General features: G+C 41.6%; 1 protein-coding gene across 4 annotated transcripts in view; it reads left to right on the top strand.

The window, feature by feature from the left end:
- The window catches only part of LARS2 (leucyl-tRNA synthetase 2, mitochondrial), a 173,316-nt gene extending 154,733 nt beyond the window's left edge, over positions 1-18,583 (top strand). For all 4 annotated transcript variants that reach the window (XM_056520569.1, XM_056520568.1, XM_056520567.1 and 1 more), the window contains 3 exons: positions 17,232-17,343; positions 17,783-17,910; positions 18,025-18,583. In XM_056520569.1, coding sequence (XP_056376544.1) covers positions 17,232-17,343; positions 17,783-17,910; positions 18,025-18,204 — 420 coding nt within the window. In that variant the 3' untranslated portion in view covers positions 18,205-18,583. The remainder of the gene's footprint in view (positions 1-17,231; positions 17,344-17,782; positions 17,911-18,024) is intronic.
- The last annotated feature ends 1,147 nt before the right edge of the window (positions 18,584-19,730 follow it).

Below are 19,730 nucleotides of genomic sequence, written 5' to 3'. Positions count from 1 at the left end.
CAACCTTTTGATTGCATACACTGATCAATGCTATACCGTAGCATAGCATTGATCAGTGTTATTGGCGCTCTGCTGCTCCAGCCTGCTGAGCAGGCTTGGAGCAGTAGATCGCTGATCGGACAACCAGGAAGCAGGTGGGGACCCTTCTGTCGTCCAGTAAGCTGATCGGGACATCACGATTCTGTCGCGATAGTCCCGATCAGCTCCACTGAGCTGCCGGGATAGTTTTACTTTCACTTTAGACGCAGTGATCAACTTTGATCGCGTCGTCTAAAGGGATAATGCTGTGCATCGGCCCGATCGATGGTGCCCGGCATTAACCCTGGGTCCTGGCTGCTGATAGCAGTTGAGACCCACGGGGTTTGAAGCGTTCTCTGCTCGTGAGAACTCAGGACGTACAGGTACACCCTGAGTGCTTAAGGACTCTGGAACAGGGGCGTACATGTCTGCCCTTAATCCTTAACTGTGTGTTTTATTTATATATATATATATATAATATCGATTTCTAAATGGCTTGAGATATATTGACGAAACTTGGTACACATGTTCTTTCTATATCAACTAAAAATATAGTAGCATTAAATCAACCCAAGCCCCCACCCCCTTATGCAAGAGGGAGGTTTTTTTAAGTCCCATGCAAGTCTTCCTGTAGAGCTCCTGATCACGTCAGTCTCAGGCTGCAGAGATTGCCTGGGACTTTTAAACATCCTGCTGACTGTTTGGCAGACAGGTTCAGAAAATAGTGTGGAGGACAGGATGAGGGAGATTTATCAAGGGATTTAAGCAGCTTTTGTTGCTTAAAAAAGTTGCACATGCACCTATCAGCAGGCATCCCGTGGCAATGTCTAGGGGGGTCCTGTCAGAGACAGCTCCAACCAGCCTAAAGGATAGGAGCGAGGTGGCTGACCACCAATGGCAGGAGAGGGGCGGGGGGGTTAGAGTTCATTCCTCCGCCGGCCCCCCCCCCCCCGCTCTGCCCACCGATCGAAGTCGGTGCAGAGCGGGGGGTCTACGTGCGGCGAGGAGGGAGCATGGTCCGGCTTACCCGGGCCTTCGGAGCAGCGGCTGCAGCAGGAGGAGCGGCGTCCGGAAAGTGTGGCGGAGAAAGCTGCAGTGAAGATCGCGATAAGTGATCTTCACTGTGGCCTTCTAAAAGCTGCAAAACTACAACTCCCAGAGTGCACTGACAGACCGTACATGCTGGGAGTTGTAGTTTTACAATAGCTGTAGGCACACTGGTACGGTATGTCAGTGCATTCTGGGAGTTGTCATTTTACCACAGCTGAAGGTTTGGGGCGCCCCCCCCCCCCCCCCATGTGAATGTAACAAATAATATAAAGTAAAACACTACACATACACCCCCTTACACGTCGCCCCCCCCCCCCCCCCCCCCCCCAATAAAAATGAAAAACGTTGTTTCCTAAACGGCGCCTCCAGTTGTTGCAAAACCTCAACTCCCACTGATGTAGGGTTTTGGTGGAGACAAGCCCCATCCTTGTAACCGGGTCCACCCCTATTGCAAATTCCTAATTTAGGCCTCAAATGCGCATGGCGCTCTCTCACTTCAGAGCCCTGTCGTATTTCAAGGCAACAGTTTTGGGCCACATATGTGGTATCTCCGTACTTGGAAGAAATTGCGTTACAAATTTTGGGGGGATTTTTCTCCCATTACCCTTTGTAGAAATGGTAAATTTGGGGAAAAAACTGCACTTTAGTGAAAAATTTTTTTTTCATTTACACATCCAAATTTTACGAAAAGTCGTCAATCACCTGTGGGGTGTAAAGGATCAGTGGACCCCTTATTACGTGCCTTGAGGGGTGTAGTTTCCAAAATAGTATGCCATGTGTGTTTTTTTTTTTTTGCTGTTCTGGCACCATAGGGGCTTCCTAAATGTGACATGTCCCTCAAAAACCATTTCAGCAAAATTCACTCTCCAAAATCCCATTGTCGTTCCTTCCCTTCTGACCCCTCTACTGCGTCCACCGAACGTAGTACATTTTTTGGTAAAAATGACACCTTATCTTTATTCTGTAGGTCCATACGATTAAAATAATACCCTACTTATAAAGGTTTGATTTTGTCATACTTCTGGAAAAAATCATAACTGTATGCAGGAAAATTAATACGTTTAAAATTGTCATCTTCTGACCCCTATAACTTTTTTATTTTTCCGTGTATGGGGCGGTATGAGGGCTCATTTTTGCGCCGTGATCTGAAGTTTTTAACGGTACCATTTTTGCATTGATAGGACTCATTGTTTATTCATTTTTAAATGAAATAAAAAATGACCAAAAATGCACTATTTTGGACTTTGGAATTTTTTTGCGCGTACGACATTGACCAAGCGGTTTAATTAACGATATATTTTTATAATTCGGACATTTCTGCACGCGGTGATACCATATATGTTTATTTTTATTAACACTGTGTTTTTTTATTATGGGAAAAGGGGGTTGATTCAAACTTTTAATAGGGGAGGGGTTAAATGATATTTATTCACTTTTTTTTTTTTAACTTTTTTTTTTTGCAGTGTTATAGCTCCCATAGGGACCTATAACACTGCACACACTGATCTTTATCATTGATCACTGGTTTCTCCTAGGAAACCAGTGATCGATGATTCTGCCGCTTGACTGCTCATGCCTGGATCTCAGGCACTGAGCAGTCATTCGGCGATCGGACAGCGAGAAGGCAGGTAGGGACCCTTCCGCTGTCCTGTAAGCTGTTTGGGATGCCGCGATTTCACCGAGGCTATCCCGAACAGCCCACTGAGTTAACCGGCACATTTTACTTTCACTTTTAGCCGCGTGGCTCAGCTCTGAGCACACGGCTAAAGGGTTAATAGCGTGTGACGCCGCGATCAGCGCTGCGCGCCATTAGCGGCGGGTCCCGGCTTCACTATGACGCCGGGCCCGCTGTGATATGATGCGGGGTTACCATGTAACCCCGCATTATATCACGGGAGCAGGACCAAGGACGTACCTGTACGTCCTTGGTCCTTAAGGCCGCAGGACGTAAATGTACATCCTGGTGCGGTGGTACTTAACGCACCAGGACGTACATTTACGTCCTGTGCATAACCGCGGGCATCAGAGCGATGCCTGTGTCATGCGAGGCTGATCCCGGCTGCTGATCGCAGCCAGGGACCCGCCGGCAATGGCCGACGCTCGTGATCTTGCGGGCGTCCGCCATTAACCCCTCAGGTGCCGGGATCAATACAGATCCCGGCATCTGCGGCAGTGCGCGATTTAAATGAACTATCGGATCGCCCGCAGCGCTGCTGCGGGGATCCGATCATTCAGAACGCCGCACGGAGGTCCCCTCACCTTCCTCCTTCCGGCTCCCGGCGTCTCCTGCTCTGGTCTGAGATCGAGCAGAACAGAAGATAGCCGATAACACTGATCTGTTCTATGTCCTATACATAGAACAGATCAGTATTAGCAATCATGGTATTGCTATGAATAGTCCTCTATGGGGACTATTCAAGTGTAAAAAAAATTTTTTTTTAAAAGTGAAAAATCCCCTCCCCCAATAAAAAAGTAAAACGTCCGTTTTTTCCTATTTTACCCCCAAAAAGCGTAAAAAATAAATTTTATAGACATATTTGGTATCGCCGCGTGCGTAAATGTCCGAACTATTAAAATAAAATGTTAATAATCCCGTACGGTGAACGGCGTGAATGAAAAAAAAAAAAGTCCAAAATTGCTACTTTTTTAATACATTTTATTTAAAAAAAATTATAAAGAAATGTATTAAAAGTTTTTTAGATGCAAATGTGGTATCAAAAAAAAGTACAGATCATGGCGCAAAAAATGAGCCCTCATACCGCCGCTTATACGGAAAAATAAAAAGTTAGAAGTCATCAAAATAAAGGGATTATAAACGTACTAATTTGGTTAAAAAGTTTGTGATTTTTTTTAAGCACAACAATAATATAAAAGTATGTAATATTGCATATCATTTTAATCGTATTGACCCTCAGAATAAAGAACACACATCATTTTTACCATAAATTGTACGGCGTGAAAACGAAACCTTCCAAAATAAGCAAAATTGCGTTTTTCTTTTTAATTTCCCCACAAAAATAGTGTTTTTTGGTTGCGCCATAATTTTTATGATATAATGAGTGATGTCATTACAAAGGACAACTGGTCGCGCAAAAAACAAGCCCTCACACTAGTCTGTGGATGAAAATATAAAAGAGTTATGATTTTTAGAAGGCGAGGAGGAAAAAATGAAAACTTAAAAATTAAATTGTCTGAGTCCTTAAGGCCAAAATGGGCTGAGTCCTTAAGGGGTTAAGTCAGCTTCTACCACTAAGCCTGTAAAGTAAACTTTAAAAAAAACACACACATTTAAAAAAAATCTTTTATTCCAAAAAACACTCCCCCACAAACCCTCGTTACAAAATGTTGTTAATATTAAACAAAAAATACTGGTCATTATAGTCCACCAAGTCTGATGTAGCCCACAGGATACACAGAACTGAAATGAAAAGGAGAAAAAAAATGGGTTAGTACATTTAGGGGTGAAAAAGGTGGTAAAAAAAATGTAATAAATATATATATATATTTTTTGCTTATGTGTGCTAAGAAAATGGTATTCCAAAGTGATTTTATTGGCTTTTGCTTATGTGAGACAAATTTATCAACCCCCTGTGATAGCATGATAAATATGTCACACATAAGCAAACTCAGAGCAAAAAAAATGCCTACAGAACTCGCTTACCAAAGCAAACAATTATAAATGTCCCTTGATATGAGGACAATAATATCACTGTTGCTTTTCCTCTCACACAAGGTTTAGGTAGGAAGATTGGGCAACACCAGATAGTCTGCTAGTGACACATAAAAAGTTAAACAAGGACATCCGGAAGTGGGTTGAGGCTGGGAATCTGGCAGTGTCACGTGTCTGCAACCACTTTGCACTAACAATTAATTATATATTAAACTGCATTTTTACACGTCCCACTGATGCATGATTTGCTATTGGTCAAAGCAAAAGAGGCAATCCTGAAGTTCTGGCATTCTATTGATGATCTATTAATTTCAGTATACAACACTTTCTTCATTGTTTGCTGCACCTGGGATCTGAAATGTAACTCTGTGTGTGTAAAAGTAATTTGTATGTAGTCAGGATTACCAAGAACACATAACCATGACTATTAGGCAAGGGTTCTTGGGGAATTAAAGGGACTCTCCAGGATTAGAAAAAAAAACATATTTCTTGGCTTACAAAAACAGCACAACATCTTTAATCTGGTTGTGTGTGGTATTACAACTCTGCTTCATTCACTTCAATGAACCTGAGCTGCAATACCACACATAAAATGGGGAAAAGAACGTAGCTGTTTTTGGAAGAAATCAGTTATGCAATTTCAATACTGCATAATTCTGTTAAATGCTATGGAAAACTTTGCATTACATTTATTTTCATGACTTTTGTTCAGAGAAAGGGTTATACAGTGCCAAGCAAACTGTATTGACCCCTTAAGTATGCTGTAAATGTAAGCCCTACACTCTCTCCCGCTGTATGAAGTGGTCTCAGGAGCTAAGCACGCTTCATACCCGGTGGGTCGTGGCTGCTATCAGAAGCCATGCTTGACACCAGACATTGCCGATTGGGCTGTGTGTGTGTGAGATATTTTCAGTAGGCAAAACCATTAAACACTCTTTTCAGGCTGTGCACTCACTACTTTACATTGTAGCTGTATAATATTTACAAAAATGTGAAGGGTGTACTCACTAAGTGAGATACTGTATGTATACAGATATATGTCCACTTGTGAGTACAACTGAAGACATTTTTAATTGTTGAAATTCTTAACAAAAGGCCGATCAACAAAAAGTACGTCAGCCATTTATTTTGTGCGGTACCAATGCTATCTGCTTACAAGCTGAAAAAGACAATTAATTCCATTACCCGTGACCTGTCTTTGAAAATGTGCTTTGAAAGGGCACAATCCTCCTTACATCATCCGCAAAGAAACAGTGACTAATTCTACCTTCTCATTAATATCTGTGCAGGACAATTCAAGATGGTTATGACCTGAATTAAATTCCTGTCAGATCATTTTTATAGCAAAAATTCTTAGTCATAAACTGGCCATCGTGAAAATAAAGCTCTATAGTTTGTAAAGCTGATAAGGGAAATATCCAAAGTATGGAATATGTTATAATACCTGGAATCAAGATGGCTACATGGGCATCCACAGGGTGGAGTGCGCTGTCATGTGCCTTTTGTGAAGAAAAAATACATTTTCCCCGAGGTTCCTGCTGCTTCCAGTTACACATTATCTTGTCCCTCACTCTTCCCAATATTTTCTATGTCTAAGATGAAGTATTTTCATCAGTGCTGACCTACTCAGTCTATCATTGACTAAAACTGAACACCCCTGGAAAACTCCCTTTAACCTTTTTTGGGATTGGGCATATTTGAATTTATCTTTCTTGATTCACAGTGTTTTGCAGTGGATTGCCTCCCATTTCCCCAAATGCCTAGGCTTGCTTAGCTTAGGAGGGTTAGGGGAGAACAAGCATTCACCTGACACCATGTCATTATATATGTATATCTATTATGGTCTGCAGTACTTTCATTCTTACAGACAGTAACTGTGTTTCTTAAAGTCGTCAAACTTTACCATTACTCCAGTATTTTGGTCTTGCTGTCACCAATCTGATAAATTGATATCTATGTTGAATCAGATATAAAATCCATGTTTCTGCCCTTGTTCTTCCGCTCTTCGGATGCCATTTGTTATAGTGTAAGTGCTTTGATTAAGATTACAGCTATAGAAATGGTTATTCTCAATGCTCGGCTATATTGTTGGCTTAATTTAGAAGCTCTTGTTGAGAAGATGAAAGCACATAATAGCAAATTATGGGAAGGTTTTTGCTTCTATTGTGCATCCTCAAAAGCATTTTCAGTTGTTTTTTTCCTTTAATACATGTAGATAATGATTTTGTCTGCATTCCATAATTATTACAATGGAGGAGGTAGGTGATGAACCATGAAAGAACAAACATCTATTAAATGGCAATATATAGCTGCAGCTTCCACTCTCCTGTCTGTGTTGTCATGTTGGGTTTTCTATAGCCTTGTTATTATTGAGTCATTAGCTTTACATGGGGCAGTTAAATAACTTTCTAGCTAAGAGTTAAACCTGCTACTCTGAGGGGATTATAATAATAATTTCTAAAAAAAATAAAAATGTGTAAAATCTGTCTTTATTGTGGCTTATTGGTATAATGGAAGCAAAAATATGACAGCACCTATAATCTCTTCCATCTGGACAGACATTTTAAACAAGGACTCTGTGGAATAAGATTACAGCAATGAATGATTTAGAAGCAATTTTATATTACATGGCACCCATTTAAATGTTATGATGCATTCTACAGGATAGACCATTCGTTTTAGATAAGCTGAGTCTGACTCTTCGCACCACCTCCATTCCCCTTTTAAAGGGGCTACAGTGTTCATTTGGGGAGTCAGCCCCTTATGGTTATAATATGTATGGCCTATACTGCAGAAAGTTTTAACCTAAATGGGTTGTGTTTTTTATTTAAGTTGTTTTGGCCTATATGGAAAAATTCCAAGAGTAGAAAGAAGAAAAGACTTTCTACCAACTGAAAGGATCATCATGTTTTTACAATATTATTGAGCCAGACAGACCCACAGCCAATTTATAATGGTGCACATAGTTTACACCAGATGGAGTACTTTTTTTATTTATTTTTTGCTGACCTGCTCTATCTAGCTCTGTCTGCCTATCATTAAAATTCACCACATGTATCTTCTGTTAAAATCTTATGAAGTATATTATTGCAGTGATATATAGACTGAATTGCCATTTTATTAGAGACACCTTCTCTTCTTGATGCAGCAGTGTTGAGAATATACTGAAGATGGTGTAATCTGGGAGAAACATCCTGCAAAAGGGGACCCTGGTAAACAACTCATTGACCAAAGGGTTTAAAGGAGGATGCCAAGAATCATTCTGAACTACAGGTGGTGCACAGTTTAACAAACTACAGTGGGATACAGCACTGGTGATCCATATAACATGCATGAATACACAACTCAACATTTTCTAGACAACCAGTTTATATGCCATTTTTGTCTAAAAGAAATAGACTAAGGAAGGCAAAAAAGCACAAAATGTTTTTCACTGAGCAATGGAAAAGCATTACAAGTTCGGATGAACTCATATTTCTGTTGCAACCCCTTGTCTCTGATCCCAGGTGATCACCAGTCAATACCTAAAGGAAGCCTTGTATACCATTCATTTCCTCTTCAAAATGCTCAACTGTGTAATGCATGGATAGGCCATGTAAACCTGAAGAAACTTCTATAAAATGCATATACACTCAAATGTTTGCATCCCCTGGCAGAAATTGTCTGGCAGAAAATGGCATTGATTTAAGAAAATATGACTGATCATGCCAAAAATCTGTGTTTTACTTGAGGATATGGATCATATATTTATCACATGTGTTTGGCTCCTTTTTAAATCATCATGATAACAGAAATCACATAATGACCCTGATCAAAAGTTTGCATACCCTTGAATGTTTGGCCTTGTTACAGACACACAAGGTGACACACACATGGGTTAAATGGCAGTAAAAGATAATTTTCCTCACCTGTGCCTTTTTAAATTGCAATTAGTGTCTGTGTATAAATTGTTAATGAGATTGTTAGCTCTTACGTGGACTGAGCAGGCTAGATACTGATCCTTGGGGAGCAGAAATAAACTGTCAAAAGACCTGCAAAATACTGTATTGAAACTTCATAGAAATGAAAAAAAATACAAAAAGATACCCAGTGCCTTGAGTACTACCAGGACTGTTCCATAACTTATTAAAAATTGGAAAATGGTCAAAAATCGCTCAGCGGTCACGAACATAAGGAAGGTGTTGGCGGTGATGGATAGTGTTCGGGGCCAGTCCCGGTCAGCTACCCGGTGCGCTCTCCTTGCCCTGGATGCTGAAAAAGCTTTTGATAATGTTCGCTGGGACTGGCTGGGACTGGTCTTGACTAAATTTGGAATAGAGGGTCGTTTCAGCACTTTCATAGGAGGTCTCTACAACGGTATGACAGCGAGAGTTCACACCCCGGGTATTCTATCAGCACCTATCTCATTGTCCAAAGGTACGCGACAGGGTTGCCCCCTGTCACCCCTACTGTTTGACCTGGCGATCGAACCATTGGCTCGCCATTTACTGACCTCTAATCTTTACAAGGGCATTCAGGTGGGGGATCAGGAGGTGAAGCTGTCCATGTTTGCGGACGATGTGCTTCTCTACCTACATGATGCCAAAGTAGCTGTCCCAAGGATTCTACATTTTCTTTCTCTTGCGGGAGGGTTTTCCGGATATAGGGTTAATGCCACTAAAAGCATGTTGCTACCGCTGGATACATCCCCTCCTCGGTGGGCTGCGGAGGGCCTGGATCTGGGAGTGAAGGTAACAACTTCCTACATAACTTACTTAGGCATCCGAATAGGGAGGACTCCGGATACCTTGTATTCCCTTAACTACACACCGCTCTTCCAACGCATACTCACAGAACTAAAGATATGGGAATCGTTGCCCTTGGCTTTTTTGGGCAGATGCCATCTAGTAAAGATGATCAGCTTTCCTCGCTTGTTATATCCCCTGCAAACACTCCCACTCCTTTTAAAACACACTGATGTCAGGCGTTTAAATTCGGCCTTCCAACGATTTCTCTGGCAAGGCAAACGTCCTCGGATATCTTTACAGAAACTCATGTTATCTAGACCAGAAGGGGGGGTCAATTTCCCTAATATAAGAGGGTATAATATAGCATGCCTCTTCCGACATGCGCTTGACTGGTTGCACTCCTCCACTTATTTTTCGGTAGAAAAAGCACTCGCCTCTCCATGGTCACTCCCAGCACTCCTACACACCAGGTATGCTAACCTACCGAGGGACATTAAGGGTTCACTACTATTACGGGACACTATAATGTCATGGAAGGAGGTGCGAAGGATCTTTGGTCTTCCATTTCTCCTGTCCAAACGAATGCCTTTGTGTAATCACCCAGAATTTAACCAAGGTGGGTCCTGCTCTTGGTTGCGCATATGGCATGATAAAGGGATACACACGGTGGGACATTTGATGCATGAGGCTAACCGTAGATGGCTTACACCAAGCGAGATTCTCCACCAGTATGACCTGCCCCGTTCTCACTCTTTTTATGCCATTCAAGCCAACACTTTTTGCACCGCCAGACTGCGTGATCTCTCGAGGGAGGCTTCGAATCATACTTTAGATGAGATTATAGGCACTGAACCCCAAAGACGGTCGATCTCAGACTTATATGCTGCTTTCCGCAATCGATTCCTTAAACTTGATCCCAAACATGTTTTTAGCACTTGGGAGAGGTGGACAGGTGACACTGACATTACTGACGTAATACTACATGGGTGGGAAGCGGTGCGGAAGAATGTCATTAATGAAAGATGGAGAGAGACGTATTTTAAAGTAGCACACGCAGCCTTATATGGTTTCAACATCCTGCCATCCCCCACGTTTCCGGATAGGATCACCCATTGCCCTAAGTGCAAGCTATCGCTCACCAACATGTATCACGGGATATGGGACTGCCCTCATACTGCTGATTACTGGCGTCGTATACAATCTTACATTTGGGATAACTGGGGCATACGACTTCCCTTCACACCTCAAACGCTGATTTTCCATCAGGCACGTCCTCCTGAGGGGGAAGGGATAGGAAGGTATCCCAAGTTTATTCATGTGGTTCTTCTAGTAGCCTTAAGATGTCTTTTTTCTAAATGGCTGGAGGCGAGCACTCCGGACTTGCCCTCTCTGATCGCTCAGCTGAAATTGTTCTTGGAAGTAGACCGCTTGGATACAGAGAGGCACATGGATTCTGGCACCAAGCGCTTCTTCCAAAATGGAAATCCTTTATTGTAACCCACTTCGACTCTCAGGGGATCATAAATATAGTTAAACCTTTCAGATACACTACTTGGTACAGTGTGGAATCCCTAAGAGGTTCTCTAGGAGCATTACGCTTACCGGATTCCTTATAAGCCAATCCTGATGCTTAGGCACATGATTGCTCCTGTCCTGGATCCCTTGGGAGTCGCAGGGTGTCCCTGTCCTGCCCTTCCTTATCTTGCTCCGTGTTGTCAGCTTAGTTTTCAGGGGTGGGAGCATTTTCTGTGTAACCGACTAGCTGGAACAGGGAGGACATCCAGGGATTCTACTGGATGTCCTCCTACAACCAAGGATACTTGGAGGACAGGGGAGGAGGATGGGATAGGGAGTTTTGTTTCCGGGAGCTGATATGCACTTGTGGGGGGATGTTATCAACAGATTGTATGCTTCTACCGATACACCAAATTTTGCATTTCCGCTTACTCAAATGTTTTTATGTTTTTGTTTATTGTGAAAATGTTTAATAAAAATATATTAAAAAAAATAAAAAAAATTGGAAAATGTACTTATCTCTTGTTACCAGGCAGGGATGTGGAAATTGTATCGCCCAAGGCCCGGGACATGCAATTCCGGACGCCGGGCAGGTGAATTATTCAGGCATTTAGCCCTGCTTCGGGCAAGCGTGGCTAAATATTTGAGGGATTCAAATATAATGGGGCCCTGTCACTAAACTCCTATAGACTGCAGCTGATGTTGCAGCCTATAGCGAGCCATGCAGGACGTCAGCATCCCGGGGTAGGCGCGTGGGATGATGTCACTCATCGTGCGCACCTTCATCAGGACCGAGGATGCGGTCCAGCAACATAAACAACCGCGGAGCCCCTGAGTCTGCTGGAGCGCACATGGGACAGAAGACAGGTAATAGCAGAGGATCAGAGGGAGAGGGGGGTTTGGTGAATGAGTAAGTGATGTGGCTCAGGAGGGGAGGGGGGGCTGAAATATAATGGCACAGGGGAGAAGGGGGCTGAAATATAATGGCACAGGGGGAAGGGGCTGAAAAATAATTGCACAGGGGGAGGGGGCTGAAATATAAAGGGGGAAGGGCTGAAATATAATGGCACAGGGGAGGGGGAGGGAATATAATGGCACAGGGAGCATCAGAGAGGGGAGGAATATAATGGCATGGCGATGAACTGGCACAGGATGATAGAAGCCATATTTCTAATGCTGACACTGGTACTACGTTGTGCATTGTCGACGTGCAACGCAATGCATGCAGTACAGTGTCACCAAACTATGCAAGGGCATAAACATTAAAAGTTTGAAAGTCTCTGACTTAGGGGGTATAATTGTTTAAATGAGAGGGGCCTACCTGATGGGGGTCATATCTATCGGGGGCCTATTTACCTACTGGGGGAGCTCTACATAATGGGGGTAATTTCTATCTGGGCCTCTATCTGGGATCCCTACCTTTTTACCAACTGGGGGACATATATATCTAAGGCCCTATTTACATACCAGGGGAGCCCTACATGCCTGCTTACCTGATGAGGGAACGTACCTACCTGAAGGGGGGACTACCTACTTAATGAGGCGGAATTTCTTATCAGGGACCCTATCCACCTAATGGGGTGGCTTACTTGTCTGCCTATTAAGTTTCTATTAATAAAGACCTTATGTACAGACTATTTTGGTTGAAATTATTTTATGTACCCGGACAAGTAGATCGTCACGAGGGACAAGTAGATTGTGCTCAGTTTTAGTCCTTAATAAGTGCTCAAATAAGTGGTGTGCCTAATACTTAACTTTTAATGATTCACAATAAAATCACCAAATAAAGTGCCTGTGTAAACCAACACCTTTTAAAATTTAATATACAAAATGGTCATCACCAATAGCAACCGCACACAACCGCTCTGCTGGGCCCTAATTGATGCTATTGTTAAGCACGGATAGGCTGGCAGGGCCCAGCAGATCCATATCCTGTGGGGTTGCGATTGGTGATGACCATTGTGTATATTAAATTTTAAAGATGTTGGTTTACACTGGCACTTTATTTGGTGATTTTATTGTGAATCATTAAAAGTTAAGTATTAGGCACACCTTTTTTGAGCACTCATTAGTTGTTGAGGTGAGAATTATTCTAACTTGGTTGGCACGCAGAACCAGTTATTTTCTTGCGTTTACATCTATGATCAGGTAGACCAAGAAAAATTTCAGCCACAGCTGCCATAAGAATTGTTCAGGAGACAAAGAAAAACCCACAGGAGAAATACAGGCTGCACTGGAAAAAGAAGTTGTGTTTGTTTTAAGGAGCAGAATATGAGAATACAGCGGCGGGACCCCCGCGATCAGACATCTTATCCCCCTATCCTTTGGATAGGGGATAAGATGTCTAGGGGCAGAGCACAAGATGACCAAAGACTTTACATGATATGGAGGTGTTTTGCCTAGAAGAATAGGCAGATTTGCCACTTGCAAAGAATTCGAGGTCTCTCGCAACTATTACAAAGCCTGCAGCCGTCATTGATGCTAAAGGGGGCAATACTTAGTATTAAGAACTTGGGGTGTACAGACTTTTGAACAGGGGTCATTTTATTGGTTGCCATGTTTTTTTGTTTTTTTTATGATTGTGCCATTGAGTTATATCCTAAAGTTGAATATAAATCCAATAAGAAATAAAAGAAATGTGTTGTTTGCTCATTCATGTTTTCTTTAAAGGGGTTATCTGGCCAAAATCAACTTTACATAAATCAATGTACCTGTGTAATATGAACAAGTATGCCAATGCTGTGTGTGTCTTCTGTAACAGTCTTCAAGTAGTCTATAACAGTCAACTACAGGGGGCCTGACCAGCCCCAATGTATGAATTCAGGCAGGCCTCCAGAGTGCTGACTAATTTAAATCTTAGTGCATGCCCCCATCCTGTGATAAGTGGGCCATGTTTACTTTCCCTCCATTGAATTATGTAGACAGCTTCATATTTTCTGTATATATTCCAACTGCAAAGTGGCCGCAGCGAAAGTCATGATTCAGAGCACAGAAAGAACACTAACAAAAAAACTGCTCTGAATTATGCCTGTCACCTCTCGTGTCCAGGGCTACTTTTTCAGGTTAAATATATATTGAGAGAAAATATAAAGCCGACTATATAATTTAGGGGGTGTGAATATGGCTGACTGATCACAGAATGGGGACGTGAAGATTCAGATTAGTCACCACCATACACCTGAACTGGCCGAGCCCCTGTGGTGACATGTTACCTGGATTAGCCGGCTGTTACCAACCACACAGAGACTGTTACAGACAATGCAGGCAGCACTGAAAATGCAAGTACTGTATATAGATTTATGGAAAGTTGATTTGGGCTTGGATAAGCCTTTTAACAGTTATACACATATTAAGAATTCTTCAAGGGTCGGCAAACGTTTGAGTATATGGACAAGGGTTATTATGAAACACCCTATTTAAAATTGTTACCAATCTTTCTAGGTTTCTTTTATTCTCTAAAATATGTATTAACAAAACTCTATTGATCATCAGTTTGGTAGGTGTGCTGTGACTTGTCTAGCGCAGGTAATGTGCCAGTGTTAGAATACATTAGCAGGTCTGTGTGGGAGAAATATGATGTAATGCAGATGTTTCATTTTCACGTCTAAGTCTAATATCTCACTGCAGCAGACAGCGCTGATTTAATGTAATTTATTATTATTTCACTTGACGTTGCTAATTATTTTTGGTTAAAATACTCTTTTTTTTTTTTGTATTTAAGAATGTGTTGGTTTTGGGTGTGAAAGGTCCTTTATGTGTCTACTTTGATGATGGCGCCCTCTAGTGTCTGTAAATATATTATGTATGATTCATTTTCTTTTTTCTTAGTTTTACCTCTCCCACAGTGTATAGCAGTGGTCTCCAACCTGCGGACCTCCAGATGTTGCAAAACTACAACTCCCAGCATGCCCGGACAGCCGTTGGCTGTCCGGGCATGCTGGGAGTTGTAGTTTTGCAACATCTGGAGGTCCGCAGGTTGAAGACCACTGGTGTATAGTATTAAATGTATGTACATTGTAATGCAGGAATGACAGTAACATACCAAGGAAGTCATAACAGTTTAGTCCCTTTAGCTCCTTATAACTATGTGCAAAACATTTAATATATTATGTCAACATACACTAATGAGCCATAACATTAAAGCCTTACACTTATCATATTGGTGACAGGTTTCCTTTTTTAATAGAGTAATTTTTTCCTGCAATTGATGGAGCAGAGCTTCAATACCAGACTTAGCCGATGAAGACAGAGGGTTCTATTTTTAGACAAGAAGCAAGGGCATATGAACAATGTATATTGTACAATGTAGTATCATCAATAAAGGGGATACTGCAGATAGAGTGAGAGGTCAGCATAACTCCCATCACCTGGGACATGACCAGATCGCTTTAATCTTCACTATTATTGTTCTGCATATTGTAGTGTGAGCATTGGTTGTGGGTTGTCAAATTTGTATGCAGCCTCTGATTTCTCATGCATCAGTTTGACATCTGAACAGGATGTTAGTGATGAAGCCTGTTTATTAGAAACCATGGATTCGGTGTGACACTTGAGTTCTTGGCACATATTGTACATGTAGCTGATGATTAGGTGGCATTTATCTCATTTCGGCAGGGCCATATCACACATTATTTATTAGATCTTTTCACAGCACCCTGTTCTCTCCTTGGCAAGAAAATAATTTCCTGGCCAATCTCAGACAACATCAGGCCACACTTGATTCGTGTTTTCTAGCAAACTATAATTACTTTTCAGAAGGCTAGAAAGAATAAAAGCAAAAGCACTGGAAATATCATTATAATGTGTTATAACAATACAAGCACTGAAATGAATAATTCATAACGAAAGAATGCAAAGGCACTCACCAACTGTACTGTGTCTTGCTCTCTGTTTTCAGTGCAGATACATACAGGTATTAGTCGGCTGCATGCCGCTATGTGCGCTCAAAGCGCACTGGCGTCTACTCACACGTAGCGGCATGCAGCCGCCGAATACCTGTATGTATCTGCACTGAAAATAAAGAGGAAGACACAGTACAGTTGGTGAGTGCCTTCGCATTCTTTCGTTATGAATTGGCATGCACCTGAAATTTTTCTACGAATGAGCTCCACTACACTATAGAATGGTTTCTCCGGCCAGGTCTGCTACCGCACTCATATACAGAAGACATACTTGCAGTGCCTGCACCTTTTTTCTTTACTCACTTGTGAATCGTACTGAAATTAATAATACTGCTTCATATCACTGGGGAGTTTTGGTGCTGCGTAGGCTAAACAAATTAACAATTGGCCATGTTTAATGCCTTACAGTGTATACACCCCTCACAATTTGGTAAATTGTGCACAACCTGTATAACAGTGTTTAAAGGGGTACTTCGCTGCTCAGCGTTTGGAACAAACTGTTCCGAACATTGGAGCCGGTGCCGGGAGCTCGTGGAATACCCCTTTAATGTTATGTACTCTCAAAATAACTCATCACACAGCCATTAATGTCTAAACCATCGCAACAAAGGTAATTACACTCCTAAGTGGAAATGTTCAGATTGGGCCCAAAGTGTCCATATTTTGTGTGGCCACCATTATTTCCCAGAACTGCCGAAAGCCTCTTGGGAATGGAGTTTACCAGAACTTCACAGGTTGTCACTGGAGTCCTCTTTCACTCGTCTATGACAACATCACAGAGCTGGTGGATATTGGAGACCTTGCACTTCCCCACCTTCCATTTGAGGATGCTCCACAGATGCTCAATAGGGTTTAGGAGACATTCTTGGCCAGTCAATCACCTTTACCCTTAGCTTCTTTAGCAAGGCAGTGGTCATCTTGGAGGTGTGTTTAGGGTCGATATTATGTTCGAATACTTGAGGGAGTATTCACTTATTCTAACATCCATAATATAAGATCATTCTATGGTCCCTATTATAGCCACAGCAGCCATTCCCAGTGATCTGAACCTAGGTATCATAGATGATCTGTAAAAACCCCCAAACTGTGGCTGCATTATTGACTAGTGAAACTAGGCCTTCATCTCATCTCCTGTTCTGATGATCCAGTAAATGTTTCAGTTCTTTATTACTGTCTGTAAATCATGGCACAATATGCTGGTGCCTGCTGACACAATGTGCCATGGAGAATCTTAAAATGTTTTATATGTCTAATACTTGAGGTTTTGAAGTAAAATAATAGGTGGAAGGTGGAATAGGTGAGTCTATGAAGCGTGTAAGTAATATGACACCTCTCTGTCATTTTTGTCAGCAATCATCTGCCGGAGTTATTCAGCACAGCAGAGAGTTTGAAGAAGCATTGGCCGACCTCATCATTATGATTTCACCAATGGCCCCACATTTGGCTTCGGAGTTATGGAAAGGTAAATCCTGGAAATCCTATAAAGTACATATTCTGGGGCATAATCATATAAATCATTCATGTAGTATATAATGAATCTATATTAATATTATAATATTGTTATAGAGCTTTTTTTAAGTACAGCACAGTGTTATAAGGAAACAACACTTTTATTTCATTAAATATAGTCCACTATTGCAATTTAATGGGGTATTCCGGCCCTAAGACACCTGCTCCCCTGTCCTGCAGCTGGGGACCCCCACAGTCTCTTATGCAGCACCCACCTGTCTCAGCTGCACAAAGCAATGATCACGACCACGGGGCCGGAGTATCGTGACGTCTTAGATGTCTTAGGGCTGGAGTACCCCTTTAAGTTAAAGTTAAAATATGGAAAGCTGAGCTATGATTGGTCTTATTGACAAATCACTCCATTGATATCACTAATCACTTATTTTTTATAGGTATGAGTCATGTGACTCATAAACTGTGTACACAGTATGACTGGAGCAAAGATGTCCATTCCCAGACCTGGCCCACACCTGACCCAGCATTCTTCAGTCAACCTGACATCGTAGAAGTTTCAATACTGGTAACGATAAATGTCCTCCTGCATGATGCAGAGACAATACACCTGTATCACATATGAAATACATGTTTGTTTATTTCTTATATGTTCATACCATATTCTGTCATCTGTTTGCAGATTAATAACAAAAGCTGTGGCTCTGTCAGTGTACCATTCACTGTGTCCCAAGATGCTGAAAAGGTGCAAGACCTTGTTATGCAAAGTGATTTTGGTACCAACTACCTTCAGGGCCGGACTATCAAAAGAGTAATTCTATCTCCACGAAAAGCTCTTGTTAACTTCCTTGTGCAGGAGTGAAGATTTCTAACACAGACACTTGAACCAAGTAACACCACCACAGAATACACACTCTGAGCTTGGTATTTGCACTGGCCCAATGTTATTCATGGCATCCAGCTATTAAGTGTCTCTCTTATATGGAAGGATTCACTGTGACATGATTCAGCTGCCAAAAAGACAATCTTTACAAATGCCACTATCATGGAACGCATGGAAATGAAGATTCTGTACACATGCACTGTACATGTTTCTTTAAATGATAGAGAGCCAAAAAGCTGAAAAAATTACCCCTATTACTTTATGTGTAATGATATATGAGATGTTAACTGGTTCTTGTAAATTCTTGCTTTTTGCCTCACTGTCTGTACAGTAATTATAAATTATCTGCTAAACTTTTTTTTTACATGTCATACTTTCATAAAGCAACATAGTATGGTTACAAAAAATACACCTGTCCATCTTGTTCAATCCAGGAGGGAAGGAGATGGATAAAGGGGAGGAGGTTGATTCGACATAGACATTAAAGGAGTATTCCAGGAAAAAAAATTATTTGACTATGCTACAGGGGCTGTAAAGTTAGTTTAGTTCATAATATAGTGTCTGTACCTGTGTGTGACGGTTTTCTCACAATTCTTATATGATTTTCACCCCAATATTTGTTTTTTAACAGTATACAAAATGACTGATGTCTCAGATTCTTCCCAGGTTGCAATGCGGCCGAGACCTGACTCACTAGTCAGTTGATGACAGGGAGCCTGTCTACTTCAATGGGTGGAGTGATCGCTTGGTGGGAGAGTGATCAATCTGCAACTAATGCAATAGCTGTAGGCACCCTGATTGAAAACCACAGGTCTTTTGAATGGATGCAGCTCATTTATGTTTTAATGGGAGATGTGTGGGAGGGAGGAAAATGCAATTATGGGATTTGTAGGCAAAAAAGAAAACTCAAATAGGAAATACCAGTTAACAAACAGCTAGCCACAGTGTTATGGTAATCTCACAACATAGCCATTTAGCCCCAAGACAAGCGCAGATCCTTCCTAAGCATGTCCATTACTGCCTGCCAGGTTCCTACTAAAATCACCTTATGGTGGATAACCCCTTTAATGCTATTTTATTCTAAGCATAAAATGATACATAAATATGTATGAGCAAAGTAGACAGGCACCTGGCACTGGCGCCACAACTGGCGTATACTGAAGACAACATTCCTATTTTCAACTCAGGAATCATGTGAACCGACTAAACAGTGCTCACGTGCAGAAACAAAGTCCATAATCACTAGTAGCAACAAGAAAAGTACAAACGAAGCACTCACCCGGGTGAAATCACTTCTTGCTTAGTTTATTGGGTTTGTGGTGGCATACAGGCGAGCAGGACAGATGGCACAAAAATTGTATTTGTTGATAGTCACAGTCATGTAACTAGTTTTGCTTTTGCCTACAACCTGGCTGGAACAGTTAAATTCTTCCCACAATATAATTTACACTTTATTTTAGAGAGGAGAATGCAGGTAAGCATAAAGTCAGAAAATGAATTTATCA

Source organism: Hyla sarda, chromosome 5, assembly GCF_029499605.1.
Source record: "Hyla sarda isolate aHylSar1 chromosome 5, aHylSar1.hap1, whole genome shotgun sequence".
NCBI lineage: Eukaryota > Metazoa > Chordata > Amphibia > Anura > Hylidae > Hyla > Hyla sarda.
Note: the sequence above shows the minus strand (reverse complement) of the source record. Positions and strands in the feature narration are given on the sequence as shown.